Source organism: Pelodiscus sinensis, chromosome 5 (assembly GCF_052426305.1).
Source record: "Pelodiscus sinensis isolate ZL-2025 chromosome 5, ASM5242630v1, whole genome shotgun sequence".
NCBI classification, from domain to species: domain Eukaryota; kingdom Metazoa; phylum Chordata; order Testudines; family Trionychidae; genus Pelodiscus; species Pelodiscus sinensis.
Genome location: NC_143056.1, coordinates 129,732,588 through 129,752,633, shown reverse-complemented (window position 1 = coordinate 129,752,633; position 20,046 = coordinate 129,732,588). Strand labels below are relative to the sequence as shown.

Below are 20,046 nucleotides of genomic sequence, written 5' to 3'. Positions count from 1 at the left end.
ATCGGATCCCTACTTACAAACGGAGTGAGGCAACCCCGCACTAGCTGCTTCCCCCCAGCAGACCAGGGAGACGCGAAACTAGCGCCCTCCTCCCCAGCAGATGAGGGAGACACAGAGCGGCTTTTCGCAGCAGACACCTCAGCTTGAGAATAAAGGACTGAGGGAAGTGAGGTGTGGGAGAATAAAACTGAGCTCTGGAGAAATATTTGGCTAGAGTTTCCCTTACAATATGTACCAGTTCCGACTTACATACAAATTCAACTTAAGAACAAACCTACAGTCCCTATCTTGTACGTAACCCGGGGACTGCCTGTATGCACTATATGTAATGTCATGCTGCACTGAACAGCTCCTTAGCCCATGCCCTGTCCGCCCGAGGGAGCTGGTTTCTAACTGCAGTGTAGACACACTCTGACTCCTGAAGCAGGGCTCTCCCTCCCTGCGTCTTCACAGCTCAAAACTGGCTGTGTACAATGTCTGCCAGAATAATCCGTCTCTGGGCAGAGCCCAGGCCTGGGAAGAGTCACTCCAGCTATGTCTACACTTGCACCCTCTTTCGAGAGAGGAATGCAACTGAAGACATTCGAAATTGTAAATGAAGCCGGGATTTAAATATCCTGCACTTCATTTGCATATTCGTGTTATGGCGCTATTTCAAAATAGCACTATTTAGAAATAACAGACGCTGTTAAGACGCGGTTATTTCGAGAGAAAACCGTCCTCTCGAAATAACTGGTAAACCTCATTGTATGAGGAATAAGGGTTATTTTGAGAGAAGGGTTTGCTTTCAAAATAACTGCGTCTAGACTGCGTTTCTTTTTTCAAAATAGCACTATTTCGAAATAGCGCCAGAACGCGATTATGCAAATGAAGCACAAGATATTTAAATCCTGGCTTCACGTGCAGTTTCGATTGTCTTCATTTGCATTCCTCTCTCCAAAGAGATGTAGCCCTGTGGCGGTAGGAATGGAGTGTTAGTTTCCCCCGGAGGCAAGTAGGAGTCCAGTCTAGGGGCTGTATCCCACCCTGTTCATTTGTAAACCTGTGTGACTGCCTGGGGGTTTCCTCCCTCGTGCAGAGTCCTGGAGGAGCGGGAGGTCCTGCTGTACTGTGACTTCCACGGCCACAGCCGCAAGAACAACGTCTTCATGTACGGCTGCAACAACAAGAGCTCGCCTGCCCAGCGGCTCCACGAGCGCATCTTCCCGCTCATGCTCAGCAAGAACGCCCCTGACAAGGTGGGCGAGGGAGGGTGCCAGGAAGGGAAGGGGCCCCCCAGCATCCAATCCCGAGGGTTGGTCCTGCTTTGGGCAGGGGGCTGGCCTCGATGACCCCCTGAGGTCTCTTCCAGCCGTAGGATCCTATGAGGAGACGCATCGTCTCTGTTCTTGGAGCCCCTCATTGGCCCCCGCGGGCTGAGTGGGGTCCTGGCTGCGAAGCTGCATCTCTGCAGCTGAGTCCCAGTCTCTCTGAGCCAGTGAGCCAGCTGTGGAGGAGGTGGGGGGAATCCCACCATGAAGCCAGGGAGGGTTTGCTCTCTTCTGGGGCATAGCAGAGCTGCACGTGGGCTGCGGCTGCCCCAGAGCAGGGGGCTGGAGGGACCTAAGGCCAGGACTGCCGTGGTCACCCCATTACCATTGTATGTACAGCCAGGGACTGACTGGGCACTGGGGGTGGGGCGAAAGTGGCACGGGCAACCTGAACTCGCATTTCCCACCCTTAGAGTTGGTCTTTGCAACACGAAATCCGCTCCGAGCAGGGAGAGCCAAGCCCCATTGGCAGCAGGGGCCAAGCTCCCTGGGCTTTGTAGAGCCAGGCCCCTCCCCCCCCAGCATTTCTGTGTGAGCTGTTGGTGGGTGCAGGCAAACCTGAGGTTCCCAAGCCCCCTGCCAACCTCCGGCTTTCAGCTGGGGGTCGTTTTTCCAAGCGTTAGCTGTTGGGGTGGGCGCTTGGCCTGGCAGGCCTCTGTCTGGAGCGGCACGTTTGGGATTGTTTCAGCAAAACCTGCGGAGCGAGCTCCAAGCATGAGCTGAGGGACAAAGCTGAGCTAAGTGGCCAGGCTGACAGGCAGGTACCGCTGGAGTCACTTCCCCCGCCTGCTCGTGCCGGGCAGCCGGAGGGCGCAGGAATTAGAAGAAACAGAAGGGCGCTGAGCAAGGAGAGAGGAAGCTGACTAGCATCCGCCTAGGAAAGGGGACGAGCCCCTGGCTGGGATATGGGGAGACCTGCAGATGGGGGGGGTGTTGGGGGCAATCCCGACCCCGCGCTGACCCCCTGGGGTGCTGCAGTTTTCTTTCCACAGCTGTAAGTTTAAGGTGCAAAAGAGCAAAGAAGGGACGGGACGGATTGTCATGTGGAGGATGGGTATCCCCAACAGCTACACCATGGAGTCTACCTTCAGCGGCTCCACTCTGGGTAAGAGCAGCGCCACTGCTGGGCCGGGAGGGAGCTGGGGTGCCGAGAGACAAGAGTTTAAGGCTGTTTCCTGCCCTATGGATCACCCGCTGGGAGCTCAGCTGGGTTGGCACCACCAGGGCTCTGGGCTGGTGCCAGCCTCCAAGTTGGTGCTTGGACCCCACTGGGCCTGTTGCTCCACAAACCCGTGGGCACGCTGCCTCCACCAGCTGCCTCCTCCTGCCCCCAGGGTGTGGGCGCAGTCTGGGCCGCGGGGGAGGCGGGAGCTGCAGAGTAGGCCTGGGCCTGACAGCTGGGCTGTCCAGCAGCACCGGAGCAGGGGCAGTGCAGAGGGCCAGAGGGAGGCGCTGTAGCTCAGGGGAGCCTGCCAGGAGGATGAAGGAGGCCAGGCAGGCACTCGGCGGTGCAGGGGGCAGTTTGTGAGTCACCAGCATAGGGATGGGGATGGAGCCCTGCAGAAAGGGAGCGCGGGGAGACAAAGAGGGGCCCAGGAGCTGTGTAGGGTTCCTCCCTCCCGTGGTCCAGGCACCCCCTTCTGGCAAGATGGGGGAGTTGGGCAGGTCAGTCGGCAATTTGTCGGGGTGGCCTGTCCAGCAGCAGCCCAGTGAGCACTTCCCGCCCCTACGGGCCCCGGCAAACCGCCCACCGCCGGCTGTCCCGGCGCCCTGGTTGGGGCACTGAAACAGGCAATGGCCGCAGGCAATCTGGAGCATGGGCTGAGCAAGGAAGCAGTCGGTGACTCAGGCCTATTGCTTTGTGCCTGGCCATTTCCCAAGGAGGGGGAAGCCAGGCCCACCTTGCTGCACCAGGTCCTAGCAGGGAAATGCGGAGCTCTACCTGCTTTCCCTGCCTGCTTCCTCCCAGCTGCCCTTCCCCCCACTACATCCTGCTGGGAGGATGAGGGGGGTCAGCTGTGCTTCCCAAGACAATTAACCCCCTCTGCACTGTGGGGAGGCCCTTCGGCCTTGCAACAGGCAGGGGAGTCAGGGGCAGCCCCACAGGTGGGGGGAGAAGTAGGAGGGCAGAACCTGGAATGCCACACGGGGCAAGATGGGCAGGGTGTGGGGTGGGGGATGCTGTGGAAATGGAGGATGGGGTGCAGCTCGGCCTGAGATTGGTGGGAGCAGATTGGGGAAGGCCGGGGGGGGGGGAGGTGGGATGCAGATGTGGGGCTGAGAAGGAAGAGCTAGGGGAGCAGCGTGTTTGAACTGGGAGGGGAAGCAGTGGGGGCAGGACACAGGGAGGTTAGTGGGGGCAGGAGGTGGGGTCAAGCAGGCTGTGGGGCTCTGTGCCAATGACCAAGGAGAGGGAGGAGAGGAGGCGCAGGCCTTAGCGTGCTGTGTCCGTCTTCACTTCAAAAGCTGGCCCGAGACTCAGCCAGCGCTGTGGAAGCAGCGGGGTCAGTCGCCACGTGGAACACAGTGTGGAAAGCTGGTTAGCCCAGAGAATAGACAGTTACCGCTTGGTCCTGTCTCGTTAGCCAGCTCCCAGCCACGCTGTGTGAGCCCCTTGGCTCCCCCTCTGTGCTCCTCTGTCCCACCTCCCTGGCTGGCCCGCCTCCGCCCTTTGTTCCCAGCTGGCGGGGGGGTGGGCCAGCCAGGGGCGCTGGAACAGTTCGTAAAGCGGGGTGCCTGAGAGCAAACCCTGTATATAATGGAAACCACTTCCAGCCAGGGGATGCCACAGCGCCTCTGCATCCCGAGCAGATCCGAACGCAGGAATTTCGGGGGGGGGGGCAGGGTACAAGCTATGGGAGGAGCTAGTGGCTGCCCCGCCCCACCACAGTGGTCCACTCCCGGCCTTGCTCCTGGTGGGAGTGGGGGGGATCAGCCCCAGCGTTCCCCTGGACAGCCAGAGCACGAGGGAGGGAGGCTGCGGCACCGCGACACCCCAGCCTCACACTTACTTGGAGGACCACGGGGGGGGGTGTTCACACCCTTCGCAGCTGCCCTGTGTACAGGCCTGCCTAGTTCCAGCACATAAGGGACCATCCATGGTCCCTAGTTGCTAGATACCAAATGTCCTGGTGATCGGCCTTGCTGTTGTTTTCTGGGTTCTCCAATGACCTGTTCCAGCCGGCCCCTGCCACACCTTTGCCATAGCCTTGCCCCTCCCCCTCTTTAACCACGCAGCACATGGGGGAAACTGAGGCACGCACGGCATTCATACAGAACATCACAGAAAATCCCTGCTGTGTCACAGGGCTACACTGAGACTGAAGAGCTGTGGAGCCACAGGGCCCGGATAGGAGGGAGGGCAGCTGAGCAGACTGGGGAAGGTGGGTCGTGCTGTCCCATGTGCCCTCTGCTGGGCAAACCCCAAGAATGTGCGAGGGTGAAAGGGGGTGCTGTGAATCCAGCCCTCACAGCCTGTGCCTCTCCCCCTCCTTCAGGCAGGAAGAGCGACTCCCACTTCACCTCGGAGGACCTCAAATCTCTGGGCTATCACGTCTGCGACACGCTCCTGGATTTCTGTGACCCCGACCGCTCCAAGGTGAGATCCGCTCCACGTCGGGACGTAGAGTCCCATGTAACCAGTTAACTAATTAAATGGGGGCGGGTGAGGGGCTATTTCTGCCCAGCTGCTCCAGTCCCACAGGAGGGGGAGGCTGCCAGCCCCCAGCCCACATGGGCTCATATGCTGCCGGGTTACCTGTTCACATCCTAGCTCCACGCAGTCCTGCGGCAGGGGCTGAGGTGGGTAGGGCCAGGACAGTGGTGGTTAATTTGTGCCAGGGATGAGCCCTGCACTTCTGGGCTTGCTGCATCAAAATGTGGTGAGCCCGCACCGCTTGCAAATGGGTGTGAGGACTGGTTGGATCCCACAGAGGGAAAGGCTGTTGAAAGTCCTGCACCAGGGAATTTACACCCACTGGTCTCACTTTTCCTCCCTGGGCTTTATCCCTCATCCCAGCCTCTTCTCCAGCCAGTCACGCAGACTAGGATCCTGCGGACTAGGGCCGCACAACCCCTCCTCAGCTCCCTGAGCTGCCAGCCCTGCCTCTGCCTCTGCCTCGTGCCTGTGGGCTCTGCCTGTGCTGCAGGCCTGGGGAGGTGCTCAGGGCATGGGAGAGCACACGGTGGGGTTACATTGAGAACTGTCAGGCAGCAGGACACATGGAGAAACTTGGACCTACCCTGGGGATGCGGGGAGGCAGGTAGGGGGCAGTGTTATACCAGCCATAGGCACGGCGGGCGGTTGTGTTATATCAGCCGTGGGCACAGCGGGGAGCAGTTATACCAGCCGTGGGCACAGCGGGGGGCAGTGTTATACCAGCCGTGGGCACAGCGGGGGGCAGTGCTATACGAGCCGTGGGCACAGCGGGGGGCAGTGCTATAGCAGCCGTGGGCACAGCGGGGGCAGTGCTATAGCAGCCGTGGGCACAGCGGGGGCAGTGCTATAGCAGCCGTGGGCACAGCGGGGGGCAGTGCTATACCAGCCGTGGGCACAGCGGGGGGCAGTGCTATACCAGCCGTGGGCACAGCGGGGGGCAGTGCTATACCAGCCGTGGGCACAGCGGGGGCAGTGCTATAGCAGCCGTGGGCACAGCGGGGGCAGTGCTATAGCAGCCGTGGGCACAGCGGGGGCAGTGCTATAGCAGCCGTGGGCACAGCGGGGGGCAGTGCTATACCAGCCGTGGGCACAGCGGGGGCAGTGCTATAGCAGCCGTGGGCACAGCGGGGGGCAGTGCTATACCAGCCGTGGGCACAGCGGGGGGCAGTGCTATACCAGCCGTGGGCACAGTGGGGGGCAGTGCTATAGCAGCCGTGGGCACAGCGGGGGCAGTGCTATAGCAGCCGTGGGCACAGCGGGGGGCAGTGCTATAGCAGCCGTGGGCACAGCGGGGGCAGTGCTATACCAGCCGTGGGCACAGCGGGGGGCAGTGCTATACCAGCCGTGGGCACAGCGGGGGGCAGTGCTATACCAGCCGTGGGCACAGTGGGGGGCAGTGCTATAGCAGCCGTGGGCACAGCGGGGGCAGTGCTATACCAGCCGTGGGCACAGCGGGGGGCAGTGCTATAGCAGCCGTGGGCACAGCGGGGGCAGTGCTATAGCAGCCGTGGGCACAGCGGGGGGCAGTGCTATAGCAGCCGTGGGCACAGCGGGGGCAGTGCTATACCAGCCGTGGGCACAGCGGGGGCAGTGCTATACCAGCCGTGGGCACAGCGGGGGGCAGTGCTATAGCAGCCGTGGGCATAGCGGGGGCAGTGCTATACCAGCCGTGGGCACAGCGGGGGCAGTGCTATAGCAGCCGTGGGCACAGCGGGGGCAGTGCTATAGCAGCCGTGGGCACAGCGGGGGGCAGTGCTATAGCAGCCGTGGGCACAGCGGGGGGCAGTGCTATAGCAGCCGTGGGCACAGCGGGGGCAGTGCTATACCAGCCGTGGGCACAGCGGGGGCAGTGCTATACCAGCCGTGGGCACAGCGGGGGGCAGTGCTATAGCAGCCGTGGGCACAGCGGGGGCAGTGCTATAGCAGCCGTGGGCACAGCGGGGGGCAGTGCTATACCAGCCGTGGGCAAAGCGGGGGCAGTGCTATACCAGCCGTGGGCACAGCGGGGGCAGTGCTATACCAGCCGTGGGCACAGCGGGGGGCAGTGCTATAGCAGCCGTGGGCATAGCGGGGGGCAGTGCTATAGCAGCCGTGGGCACAGCGGGGGGCAGTGCTATAGCAGCCGTGGGCACAGCGGGGGCAGTGCTATACCAGCCGTGGGCACAGCGGGGGCAGTGCTATACCAGCCGTGGGCACAGCGGGGGGCAGTGCTATAGCAGCCGTGGGCACAGCGGGGGGCAGTGCTATAGCAGCCGTGGGCACAGCGGGGGCAGTGCTATAGCAGCCGTGGGCACAGCGGGGGGCAGTGCTATACCAGCCGTGGGCACAGCGGGGGGCAGTGTTATACCAGCCGTGGGCACAGCGGGGGGCAGTGCTATACGAGCCGTGGGCACAGCGGGGGGCAGTGCTATAGCAGCCGTGGGCACAGCGGGGGCAGTGCTATAGCAGCCGTGGGCACAGCGGGGGCAGTGCTATAGCAGCCGTGGGCACAGCGGGGGGCAGTGCTATACCAGCCGTGGGCACAGCGGGGGGCAGTGCTATACCAGCCGTGGGCACAGCGGGGGGCAGTGCTATAGCAGCCGTGGGCACAGCGGGGGCAGTGCTATAGCAGCCGTGGGCACAGCGGGGGCAGTGCTATAGCAGCCGTGGGCACAGCGGGGGGCAGTGCTATACCAGCCGTGGGCACAGCGGGGGCAGTGCTATAGCAGCCGTGGGCACAGCGGGGGGCAGTGCTATACCAGCCGTGGGCACAGCGGGGGGCAGTGCTATACCAGCCGTGGGCACAGTGGGGGGCAGTGCTATAGCAGCCGTGGGCACAGCGGGGGCAGTGCTATAGCAGCCGTGGGCACAGCGGGGGGCAGTGCTATAGCAGCCGTGGGCACAGCGGGGGCAGTGCTATACCAGCCGTGGGCACAGCGGGGGGCAGTGCTATACCAGCCGTGGGCACAGCGGGGGGCAGTGCTATACCAGCCGTGGGCACAGTGGGGGGCAGTGCTATAGCAGCCGTGGGCACAGCGGGGGCAGTGCTATACCAGCCGTGGGCACAGCGGGGGGCAGTGCTATAGCAGCCGTGGGCACAGCGGGGGCAGTGCTATAGCAGCCGTGGGCACAGCGGGGGGCAGTGCTATAGCAGCCGTGGGCACAGCGGGGGCAGTGCTATACCAGCCGTGGGCACAGCGGGGGCAGTGCTATACCAGCCGTGGGCACAGCGGGGGGCAGTGCTATAGCAGCCGTGGGCATAGCGGGGGCAGTGCTATACCAGCCGTGGGCACAGCGGGGGCAGTGCTATAGCAGCCGTGGGCACAGCGGGGGCAGTGCTATAGCAGCCGTGGGCACAGCGGGGGGCAGTGCTATAGCAGCCGTGGGCACAGCGGGGGGCAGTGCTATAGCAGCCGTGGGCACAGCGGGGGCAGTGCTATACCAGCCGTGGGCACAGCGGGGGCAGTGCTATACCAGCCGTGGGCACAGCGGGGGGCAGTGCTATAGCAGCCGTGGGCACAGCGGGGGCAGTGCTATAGCAGCCGTGGGCACAGCGGGGGGCAGTGCTATACCAGCCGTGGGCAAAGCGGGGGCAGTGCTATACCAGCCGTGGGCACAGCGGGGGCAGTGCTATACCAGCCGTGGGCACAGCGGGGGGCAGTGCTATAGCAGCCGTGGGCATAGCGGGGGGCAGTGCTATAGCAGCCGTGGGCACAGCGGGGGGCAGTGCTATAGCAGCCGTGGGCACAGCGGGGGCAGTGCTATACCAGCCGTGGGCACAGCGGGGGCAGTGCTATACCAGCCGTGGGCACAGCGGGGGGCAGTGCTATAGCAGCCGTGGGCACAGCGGGGGCAGTGCTATACCAGCCGTGGGCACAGCGGGGGCAGTGCTATACCAGCCGTGGGCACAGCGGGGGGCAGTGCTATAGCAGCCGTGGGCATAGCGGGGGGCAGTGCTATAGCAGCCGTGGGCACAGCGGGGGCAGTGCTATACCAGCCGTGGGCACAGCGGGGGGCAGTGCTATAGCAGCCGTGGGCACAGCGGGGGCAGTGCTATACCAGCCATGGGCACAGCGGGGGCAGTGCTATACCAGCCGTAGGCACAGCGGGGGCAGTGCTATAGCAGCCGTGGGCACAGCGGGGGCAGTGCTATAGCAGCCGTGGGCACAGCGGGGGGCAGTGCTATAGCAGCCGTGGGCACAGCGGGGGCAGTGCTATAGCAGCCGTGGGCACAGCGGGGGGCAGTGCTATAGCAGCCGTGGGCACAGCGGGGGGCAGTGCTATACCAGCCGTGGGCACAGCGGGGGGCAGTGCTATACCAGCCGTGGGCACAGCGGGGGCAGTGCTATACCAGCCGTGGGCACAGTGGGGGGCAGTGCTATACCAGCCGTGGGCACAGTGGGGGGCAGTGCTATAGCAGCCGTGGGCACAGCGGGGGGCAGTGCTATAGCAGCCGTGGGCACAGCGGGGGGCAGTGCTATAGCAGCCGTGGGCACAGCGGGGGCAGTGCTATAGCAGCCGTGGGCACAGCGGGGGCAGTGCTATACCAGCCGTGGGCACAGCGGGGGCAGTGCTATAGCAGCCGTGGGCACAGCGGGGGCAGTGCTCTAGCAGCCGTGGGCACAGCGGGGGGCAGTGCTCTAGCAGCCGTGGGCACAGCGGGGGGCAGTGCTCTAGCAGCCGTGGGCACAGCGGGGGGCAGTGCTATAGCAGCCGTGGGCACAGCGGGGGCAGTGCTATAGCAGCCGTGGGCACAGCGGGGGCAGTGCTATAGCAGCCGTGGGCACAGCGGGGGCAGTGCTATAGCAGCCGTGGGCACAGCGGGGGCAGTGCTATACCAGCCGTGGGCACAGCGGGGGCAGTGCTATACCAGCCGTGGGCACAGCGGGGGCAGTGCTATACCAGCCGTGGGCACAGCGGGGGCAGTGCTATAGCAGCCGTGGGCACAGCGGGGGCAGTGCTATAGCAGCCGTGGGCACAGCGGGGGCAGTGCTATAGCAGCCGTGGGCACAGCGGGGGGCAGTGCTATACCAGCCGTGGGCACAGCGGGGGCAGTGCTATAGCAGCCGTGGGCACAGCGGGGGGCAGTGCTATAGCAGCCGTGGGCACAGCGGGGGCAGTGCTATAGCAGCCGTGGGCACAGCGGGGGCAGTGCTATAGCAGCCGTGGGCACAGCGGGGGCAGTGCTATAGCAGCCGTGGGCACAGCGGGGGGCAGTGCTATAGCAGCCGTGGGCATAGCGGGGGCAGTGCTATAGCAGCCGTGGGCATAGCGGGGGCAGTGCTATAGCAGCCGTGGGCACAGCGGGGGGCAGTGCTATAGCAGCCGTGGGCACAGCGGGGGCAGTGCTATAGCAGCCGTGGGCACAGCGGGGGCAGTGCTATAGCAGCCGTGGGCACAGCGGGGGGCAGTGCTATAGCAGCCGTGGGCACAGCGGGGGCAGTGCTATAGCAGCCGTGGGCACAGCGGGGGCAGTGCTATAGCAGCCGTGGGCACAGCGGGGGGCAGTGCTATAGCAGCCGTGGGCACAGCGGGGGGCAGTGCTATAGCAGCCGTGGGCACAGCGGGGGCAGTGCTATAGCAGCCGTGGGCACAGCGGGGGCAGTGCTATAGCAGCCGTGGGCACAGCGGGGGGCAGTGCTATAGCAGCCGTGGGCACAGCGGGGGCAGTGCTATAGCAGCCGTGGGCACAGCGGGGGGCAGTGCTATAGCAGCCGTGGGCACAGCGGGGGGCAGTGCTATAGCAGCCGTGGGCACAGCGGGGGGCAGTGCTATAGCAGCCGTGGGCACAGCGGGGGCAGTGCTATAGCAGCCGTGGGCACAGCGGGGGCAGTGCTATAGCAGCCGTGGGCACAGCGGGGGGCAGTGCTATAGCAGCCGTGGGCACAGCGGGGGGCAGTGCTATGCCAGCCGTGGGCACAGCGGGGGCAGTGCTATAGCAGCCGTGGGCACAGCGGGGGCAGTGCTCTAGCAGCCGTGGGCACAGCGGGGGCAGTGCTATACCAGCCGTGGGCACAGCGGGGGGCAGTGCTATACCAGCCGTGGGCACAGCGGGGGCAGTGCTATAGCAGCCGTGGGCACAGCGGGGGCAGTGCTATAGCAGCCGTGGGCACAGCGGGGGCAGTGCTATAGCAGCCGTGGGCACAGCGGGGGCAGTGCTATAGCAGCCGTGGGCACAGCGGGGGCAGTGCTATAGCAGCCGTGGGCACAGCGGGGGGCAGTGCTATACCAGCCGTGGGCACAGCGGGGGCAGTGCTGTAGCAGCCGTGGGCACAGCGGGGGCAGTGCTGTAGCAGCCGTGGGCACAGCGGGGGGCAGTGCTATACCAGCCGTGGGCACAGCGGGGGCAGTGCTGTAGCAGCCGTGGGCACAGCGGGGGCAGTGCTGTAGCAGCCGTGGGCACAGCGGGGGCAGTGCTGTAGCAGCCGTGGGCACAGCGGGGGCAGTGCTATACCAGCCGTGGGCACAGCGGGGGCAGTGCTATAGCAGCCGTGGGCACAGCGGGGGCAGTGCTATACCAGCCGTGGGCACAGCGGGGGCAGTGCTATAGCAGCCGTGGGCACAGCGGGGCGTGGGCGGGTGGGGAGGCAGGCAGAGGAGCAGAGGTGGCAGCCTAACGTGTCTGTTCTCATTGGGTTCCTCTGCACGCTCTGGAATCGCTCTGCATCACAGGGACGCTGGGTCTCCTTGGGCAGCGGCTCCCATAAGGGGCTTCCATGCTCCCCCCTTTGCCCTGGCTGCGCTCGGGGGGAGGGGGCCTGGCCGAGCAGAGACTCCAGGCCCGCTCTGCCCCGGGAAGCCCCTGGCAGCTCTCGCCTCTCCACCCTCAGTTCCTGCAGTGTCTGTCCGAGCTCCAGGACCTGCTGCAGCAGCAAATCCATGGGAAGCTGCAGGAGCTGGGGCATGAGCAGGACTCAGCTGGCGCCTGGAGCGACCTCTCCCTGTCAGACATGGAGTCCAGGTACCGCCGCCCTGTCACCCGCTCAGGGGCTCTGCCCCGGGGACACCCCTCTCTGAGTACACAGGGCAGGACTGAGCCCCAAGCCTGGTTTGCCCCAGGAAACCTGCTCAGCACCTGCCCCCTCCTCTCTGAGCCCAGACACCCCCAGAGCTGTGGGCCCGTGCTCCTGGCCAGCCTCAGGGAACCCCCAAGCAACAGCTGCCTCTCGTGGGCCTTGGCTGTGCCCAGCACTTGGGGGCCTGCCAAGCAGCCTGAGCTCGGCTGGAGCCCCCTGGCTCAGGGTAGGAGGTGACCTGGGGGTCGGAGTGTAGCAGACACTGGCAGAGCGAGGCTCAACAGCTGGCGCTGCAGGGACATGTTCAGAGAGCCAAGGGGCCGTGTCTAGCAGGGAGGGGAATGACTTTGGAGCAGCCGGCTGGGCCACGGCGAGTCTCCACCACTTGGCATCCATAAATCCAGCCAGGTGTGGGGTGGCTGGGGCTCTGGGGTGCCCAGGGCCGCTGGGGGAGGCTGTCTCATCTGCAGGCTGGTCAGAACCTGTGCAAACAGCTAAGGGGCTCTCTCTGCCCGACGCAGCACCAGCGGCTCCAACAGCTCCCAGTCCGATGGCCTCCCTGCTCATCTCAATGTGACGGAGAAGGTGAGAGCCACGTGGCCACGGGAGACACTGAGTGTGGGCAGCACCAAGGGGCAGCTCCCCCCACCTGATGCCCCATATCCCAGCCCATAGACATGAGGCCACTAGGCTCCGTGTGGGGCAGCCATTCTGCCTGCGCCTGGCTCCCTTTCGTGCCCACCTGCCACTTAGGCAGGGGGCTGTGGCGGGGCCCCGTGGTGGCCGGAGGCTCATGGGGTGACGCTTTCAAGGAAGGGGTTGGCATACGGAGGTGTGAAATGGCAGGGCAGCGTTGCCTGGCTGGGCTCCCCCATTTGCCAGGAACTTGGGCTGCCCAGCTCATCCTTGGTTCTCCACAGCGAGAAACCTGCTGCAGTGCCCAGCTGGGCTCTTCCCTCGCTCCCAGGGCTGGGCCGGTCCCAGCTATTGCCCCACTGGGAGCAAGACTGGGGCTGGGACTGCATCCAGCAGGCAATGCTGGGGTCTGCTGCAGTCTGTGAGCGCTAGAGGGGCGTGTGGCATCGAGGCTCCAGGCCTGGGGCAGCAGGATGGGCCGGAGCAGGTCAGGCCCCAGGCTTCGGCCCGTGTTTCTTTGGCTCGGTTGAGGGCTGGGGCCAGGCAGAGGAGTGTTAGGGGAGCAGGCCTGAGCGCGGGGCTTGGCTCTCCCCCCAGGTCCCGCAGAAGAAGAAGAAGAAGAAGAAGAAGAAGCGGCTGCGGACGAGGAAGGAGAGGAACGAGCTGCGCCAGAAGTACAGCTCGCATCAGGGGCTGGCAGGCCAAGACAAGGCCCCGGTAAGGAACACGCCACGGAGCGAGGCGGGGGCCTGCCAAGGGATGAGTCCCCTGTGGCGGTGGATGACATGAGGGGCGGCCTCGGGGGCTCTCTGGCTGGTTGAAGGGTGTTGTGGGAGCGGTTCTGGGTTCAGCTCCCTGCCGGGAGACAGAGACCTTGCCCACGCACGTGCCACAGAGCGACCCATGCCCTGGCCACATCGGCTTTCCGATCCCTCAGTGGGCCCAGTGCGCGTCCTCCCCCGGGGGTGTGGCCTGGCTCGTGCCCGCTCTGCCAGCGGCTGGCCGAGGGAGGAGAGGGCTCCTTTGCTTGCTTCTGCAAACACCCCTCCGGGGCTCCTTGCAGGTGACAGGGGAGAGAAGGTCGGGGAGCCCCAGCTGCCGGACCCGCCAGCCTGTCAGCACGGCGGCTCTGTGCCCGGAGGACAGCTCTGGCAAACAGGTGCAGTGCAGCCCCCCCCACCAGCGTGCCCACTGCTAACAGCACCACCTGCTTTGCCCCTCTGCACAGCCGGGGCTACTGGGTGCCCCAGCGCTGAGCTCCCCACTGCAGGGGTTGCAGCAGGGTCTGCGTCTGACACCAAGGAGGGGTGCCGGCTTGAGGGGAGCCCCAGCCGGGGAGGCTCTGTCTCCGTGACGAAAAGGCCTGGTGCCGCAATGAGACACTTTCTGGGTCAGGGAGTGCTACACACACCTGCACACACCAACACTTCTAATTGTTCTCCCCTGCCCACCACCTCACGCGCCCAGCTCTGGAGCAGGACATTTCTGTTTTCGCTCCTTCTCCCCTTCTCCCTGCGGGTTTGTCTCAATCCCCTGGGTTGTGCACTGGCCCTGAGCTCTCAGGACACCTGGCCCTTAGCACGGCCCAATCGGCTTTGCTACAAACAGTGACGGGGCTCCGATACGCAGGCCCTTGGCAGGAGGCCGCGTGGAGACGCTGAAGGGTCCGTGTCTCCCCGCATAGGGCAGGACCCTGGAAACCGGCCTCGTTTCCGATCTGCCGAGGAGACAGCCCAACGCCGGCCAGGAGGAGGTCCCAGGTCCAGGCACAAAGTGGTCTTGGCCCACGTTGCGTGGTAGAAAGGCTGCGTGTGTCTGTGCGGGTACGTACAGGGTGGGGGTAATGACAGCGTAGCAGCTGCCAAGTGTCTAGTATACACTCAGTTTTGTCACCCCACCACGAAGCAAAGGAACTGCAGGCCCGGAGGCTAGTCCTGGGGCCCAGGTCGGATTTCTCTGCCCATTTGGAAGTGAGTTGCTCAGCCTGCTCCTTAACTATAAATGCTGCAGAACGGCGAGCTCCACTGCCCCAGCCTCTTCAAACGCTGGCTTGCCCTGCGGAGCCCCAGCCCAGAGAGCAGGAGGATGGCACATGGAGCTGCCTCCGCTCCAGGGTCGCTCGGTCCAGCCCAGTTACGAAGGGCTTAGTGCCTGATCCAACTCCCGATGGCTTGGAGGGCACCAGAGGCTGGCTGGAGACCTGACCCTAAATGCCCAGAATGTGTCTACACAACGGAGGCCATATCGGCGTAGGCCCTGTGTGTAGACAGCCTCGGCCCCGAACGACCACAGCTCCGTCAATGGACACTGCCCTGCCACAGCTGTGTTTACGCGGGGCTTTGGTCAGCCGAGCTACACTGGGCAGGGCTCTGGTTTCTTCTCCAGCTGCCCTGGATCCCGAGAAGGGGCTGGTGTGGGTGAGCCTGGGTAGGCGGGAACTCACTTCTCTTTGCCAAGGGTAAGAGCTAAGCCTGGCCCCTTCCTCAGCCGCTTGCTGCGAGGCCCCCTACCCACAGGAGCAGAGCCCACCCGCTTCTCTGGATGAAGCTGGTCTATGGTCTGCGTGTGGCTTGGCTGGAGACCTGGGGGGGACACGCCTCTCGACTGCGGCAGAGTCTCTTGCTAGTCTCTGAGCTCCCCACCCGGTCCCTGGGGTTCTAAGGAGGGCAGTGCTGACAGGGAGCAGGGAGCTGGGGGAGCAGCAGACGTCAGAGACTCTGAGCCCCTGCAGGCTGCCCAGTGTGACCCCCAGCCTCAGGACCCTTGGCCTGCCCCCCACTGCTGCAAAGCACGTGCCCCCATCCCAGCGGCATAGCATCTGCAGGGTCCCTCATGAACCCGCCCTTGGGGCCGGGCAGCTCCTCATGAAGGGCTCTGTAGGCCAGTTGGGGCTTGCTAAGAGTACGGGGAAGGGGAAGGGAAAGGGAGGAATGGGTGCTCACCCCTGCCAGAGCAGGCCTGCCCCAGCTCCCCGGCACTGGGCTGTGTCCCAGGGCTCAAACCCTCTGCCCCCGCTGTTTGTCTGCTCCCAGAAGAGCGCCTATGGGAGAGTAAACTGTGCCGCCAGCACAGCCATTGGCCTGAGCGCCTATGGAGGGCCCGGCCGCCCCAGCCCCTGATAATCACCACGCTGCCCCCGCCGCAGCCCCCGCGACCTGCCGGCACAACGCCCGTCCGAGAGCAGCCCCCGCCCTTCCATGCCCTGCTGGACGGAGAGCCCCAGGGCCCGCGGCACACAGGTGAGGGTGGAGAGCAGGCTGCGGGCTGGCGCCACAGGGGTTACCGCGCTCTCAGGGCAAAGGGACAGGCTAGGCACCTGGCATGGTCCAGGCCCCCCCTCCCCCCGCAGAGCTGGGCTGTTCCAGGGAAACCTGCCTCTCCCCCCCACAACAGATCTGGGCTGTTCCAGGGAAATTCCATCCCCCCCATGTGTGGCAGAGCTGGGCTGTTCCAGTGAAATACTCCCCCCACTGAAGGAGGGCGTTATTTGGGCCCCATCCGTGGGCGCTGGGTCTAGGGCTGCTGCTGCACCCCCGGCTCGGAGTGGTTTCCATCATGTGCAGAGCCTACGGTCGGTTCAGTGACACTCAGCAGCCCCCCCACAATTGTCCCAGTGCCCCAGGCCCTGTCCCTGCTGCAAGGTGGCCACAGGGACCTTGTCCCACATGGGCTCACCCTGGGGCCCTCCCGGGGGCAAAGGGTGCAAGAGGAGCCTCTGTCCTGCCAGGGTGGGAGCTGATGTGTGGCGGGGGAAGGGAGAGGGATCTCTCCAGTCATGGCTGTACCCTGGTGGGGCCTGGGAGGGGGGTCTCTCCCCCTCCCCCATCCTGCTGCCTGCTCACATGGAGCTGCACTGAGAACCAGAGCAGGGGTTGCTGTTGCTAATTAGTGCTCTGACCTTTGTCTCCTCTCTGCCCCTAGGCAGCTCAATGGCGCACTCTGCATCCACTGCTGGAGCCAGCCCATGCAGGTGCGGCGCTGGGCCTGGGCTCGCTACCTGGCGGTGTACGTGTGGAGGGGGTGGGGTAGCCGAGGTGGCCCGGAAGGGGTCTGATTGCTGCCCCAATGCTGTGACCCCACTGCCATCCCACCTTCCCCAGACATAGGGAGACGCCCTGCCTGTTTCATTCTGCAGGGACCCACTTCTACAGGGGCTCCTTCTGCTGCTACCAGCGAATGGGGCACTCAGAGCCTTCAGCTGGCACAAAGGCTCCCCAGAGAAACAGCCTGGGGGGCTCTGCAGGCATCCACGCTTCTGAGCGCCCAGGGGAAAAGGACGGGGAAATGGCAGGGGGGAGGGGTCAGTCCAGCCAGCAACCCAGGCCAAGCAAAGCCAGCGACTACAGCCAGCGGCATGTAAAAGGGAACTGAGCAGCCGATAGCTCAGGGCAGACCTGTTCCCATGCAAGTGCATGAGTGCCCAGCACACCCAAGGCAGAGAACTTTGTGTAGCAGAAGCTGCTGGGGTGGGCAAGCAGCTAGTGCCTCCTCATGGCCCCTCCTGAGGCCATGGAAGGGCAAAGCCCCCCCCCATAGTCAGCTCCTTCTCACTACCTTCAGCCTGACTTGCAGTTGCTGAGTTATTGCCCCAGGGTGAGATTACGCTGGGTGCTTTGTACATAGTGGCTGTGTCTACATTGGCACCCCTTTCCGGAAAAGGGATGCTAATGAGACCAGTCGGAATTGCAAATGCCCCGGGGATTTAAATATCCCCCGCGGCATTTGCATGAACACGGCTGCCGCTTTTTCCCGGCTCGGGGCTTTGCCGGAGAAAAGCGCCAGTCTAGACGGGATCTTGTGGAAAATAAGCCCTTTTCCGGAAGATCCCTTATTCCTACTTTCAGTAGCTGCTTGCCCACCCCAGCAGACTACACACCTGCCACCTACTTTCAGTAGGAATGAGGGATCTTCCGGAAAAGGGCTTATTTTCCACAAGATCCCGTCTAGACTGGCGCTTTTCTCCGGCAAAACCCCGAGCCGGAAAAAAGCGGCAGCCGTGTTCATGCAAATGCCGCGGGGGATATTTAAATCCCCGGGGCATTTGCAATTCCGACTGGTCTCATTAGCAGCCCTTTTCCGGAAAGGGGTGCCAGTGTAGACACAGCCAGTTAGTTTTATCCCCATTAGCTCACTAGTTATGTTTAATGAGCGGTTAGATAAGCCTGGCGCTAAGCACTGTTCTTTACGTGAACTCAAGCCCTAAGGCCAGGCCCAACAGACACTCAGCTACTTGAAAGACAAAGGACCCTTAAGGCCACATCCAAAATTTTGGTCTAAAGTGGTTTCCCTGCTTCATCTCAACCAAACAACACAGTTGCCTGTATGTTTCCTAAGCTGCGCTCCCAGGCAGATGAACTGCGCCTTCATGCAGTGGGTGCGTTCTCTCCAGACGGGACTCAGCCTATTTGATTCTCTCCAGTGTTATGTGTCTTGTGCAGACCAGATGAGCGCTCAAGCGGTTTCAGCTCAGACTGTTTCCAGACACTTCCTGCACGATGACAGCATACACTGTAGCCAACGCCAGCCTCCACGCAGGTTCTGGGCTCACTTGCCAGGGGTGCAGGCTGCCTTAGTGGCATTACTCGGGGTTGTTCCCATAGTAGCTAGATGCAGCGTTGCTGCTTAGTCTGCAGTGCCCAGGTTTAGCAAACTGCAATATCTGGACTGCTTGTGGGGGGCGTAAGCTGGGGAAGAGCAGTTCTGCTGTCTCTGTTTGAATAGACATGGAGCCGGTACTGCTTGCAAGTCTCCAGAGCAGACTACACACCTGCCACCACTGGAAGAAGGAATGGCAACTGATTCTTTGAGATGTGGGTGCAGCCGCGTACGCCACGACCTGCCCTCCCTCTTCATCCCACTCTCCAGGCAAACGGATGCCAGTGCAAAGGAGCTGACGGGGGACAGGGAGGGGGCAGGATGGGGTATGATGCTCTGCTACACACAGTTCACTGACTTTGGTGCACATCCCTGTCTGTGGCCACCCCAGTTATGGTGCAGGTTAGGGACCAGTTTCCATGTAAGCCCACGGGAGCTAGGAGAGGGATCAGAGTCCTGTGGTTACTGGGCATCGGTTTTCCCTGGCCACATGCAAAACTCTAAGACCCAGCTGATAGAAAGTGAGGTCATTTGCGGTAGCTGGATCTGGGAGTCCCTTCAGCAAATGACTCCAAACTCGCAGCACAAACTGTACCCCAGGGCCCGGGAGGCACAGCAGTGTTCCAGGCACCCTGAGCATATGTGCTCCTGAGCAGGGCTTTTAACAGCCAGCTGGAACAGTGGGAGTCCCAGCGCCTCCTTGTCCAGGCTGCCCTTTGTGTGTGTGTTGGGGGGGCTTGCTGTACCACTGACTGAGCTGTGCTGTCACAGGTGAAATCTGGGGAACCCTGCCTGAGGCAGCCGTGATGGACTCTTAGCCTATGGAGCCTTCTCTCACTGGGAAGCAGGAGTGGGCCCTGGTGCCTACTGCTGGTTCCTGGGAGCAGAGATGACCCCCAAAGCATCCATGTAGGGAGGGAGCGAAGGGGCAGCATTGAAGGTATGAGCACAGAGCAGCACATTACACTGCCCCATAGAGCCATGTTGCAGGGGGACAGCAGTGGCCTGGATGAGGCACAATCCTTCAGTGAATCAGCTTAGTGCTCCAGGGGTTGCTCACTCTGTGTCCTCCCTGGCCTCACTATCTCCAGAGGAAGGGGCTCTCCCCACAGAAGCCCCTTTCCTTCAGTTCAGTGGCATTACCAGGTAACAGCTGAACAGGGCTGGGAAGCCAAGGACTGGACCAGTGCTGATCTGGGGCAGGTAACAGCAACAACTGGCACTGGAGGGGCTTGCAGGAAGGGAGGAGATATTGGCCACGGGGCAGGAGTTGTGGGAAGAGCAGACACGCAGGGAAGGGGACATGAAGGAAGTGTAGTGACCCAGCCCAGAGTACCAGGGGAATGGGGCAGGGGGCCGGGAGGCAGAGGAGCTGTGGGAAGCCCGAGGGCAGCACTCCTGGGGGAAAGGGAGTAGGGACAAGAGGGAGCTGGAGAGGGCCCCAGTGTGAGCAGCCCGTGGGGAAGGGGGGAGGTGCTGAGCGGCGCTGACTGTGTCTGTCCCCTAGGTCCGTGTGGTGGGGCCCCGAGCAGCCGCCTGTGACTCTACTGCTGAGCAGGAACCTCTTCCCCAGACCTCAGCTCCCTGCCCAGCCCGCGGCCCTTGAGCCCCACAAGCTGAAGCGGAGCCGCTCGCAGCATCTCCTGCCTCCCACCCGCGTGACGTGGAGCCTGCGGGACTTCCAGCCCCTCTGCACCAAGCCGGAGCGGAGCGAGAGCCCCCCGCGGCCGCAGCGAGGGGCGGGCTGGGCCCCCCGCTCCGCATCGGCAGCGCATTAAAGGGATCTGAGCAGCCTGGAGGCTTCCTCCCCGCAAGGGGCCGGGCGGGCGGGGGCTCCCGGGGCACCTGCAGC

General features: G+C 63.6%; 1 protein-coding gene across 10 annotated transcripts in view; it reads left to right on the top strand.

The window, feature by feature from the left end:
- Positions 1 to 19,988, top strand: part of AGBL2 (AGBL carboxypeptidase 2) — a 38,143-nt gene extending 18,155 nt beyond the window's left edge. For 3 of the 10 annotated variants that reach the window (XM_089778917.1, XM_075928910.2, XM_089778916.1), the window contains exons 9-19: positions 1,079 to 1,238; positions 2,289 to 2,415; positions 4,808 to 4,908; positions 11,778 to 11,908; positions 12,485 to 12,548; positions 13,197 to 13,316; positions 13,663 to 13,758; positions 14,284 to 14,422; positions 15,632 to 15,838; positions 16,521 to 16,569; positions 19,702 to 19,988. In XM_089778917.1, coding sequence (XP_089635043.1) covers positions 1,079 to 1,238; positions 2,289 to 2,415; positions 4,808 to 4,908; positions 11,778 to 11,908; positions 12,485 to 12,548; positions 13,197 to 13,316; positions 13,663 to 13,758; positions 14,284 to 14,422; positions 15,632 to 15,838; positions 16,521 to 16,569; positions 19,702 to 19,972 — 1,465 coding nt within the window. In that variant the 3' untranslated portion in view covers positions 19,973 to 19,988. Of the gene's footprint in view, positions 1 to 1,078; positions 1,239 to 2,288; positions 2,416 to 4,807; positions 4,909 to 11,777; positions 11,909 to 12,484; positions 12,549 to 13,196; positions 13,317 to 13,662; positions 13,759 to 14,283; positions 14,423 to 15,631; positions 15,839 to 16,520; positions 16,570 to 18,320; positions 18,521 to 19,701 lie in introns of all 10 variants that reach the window. The other 7 variants (XR_016349742.1, XM_075928912.2, XM_075928911.2 and 4 more) reach the window with 7 other exon arrangements.
- Positions 19,989 to 20,046: the final 58 nt, after the last annotated feature.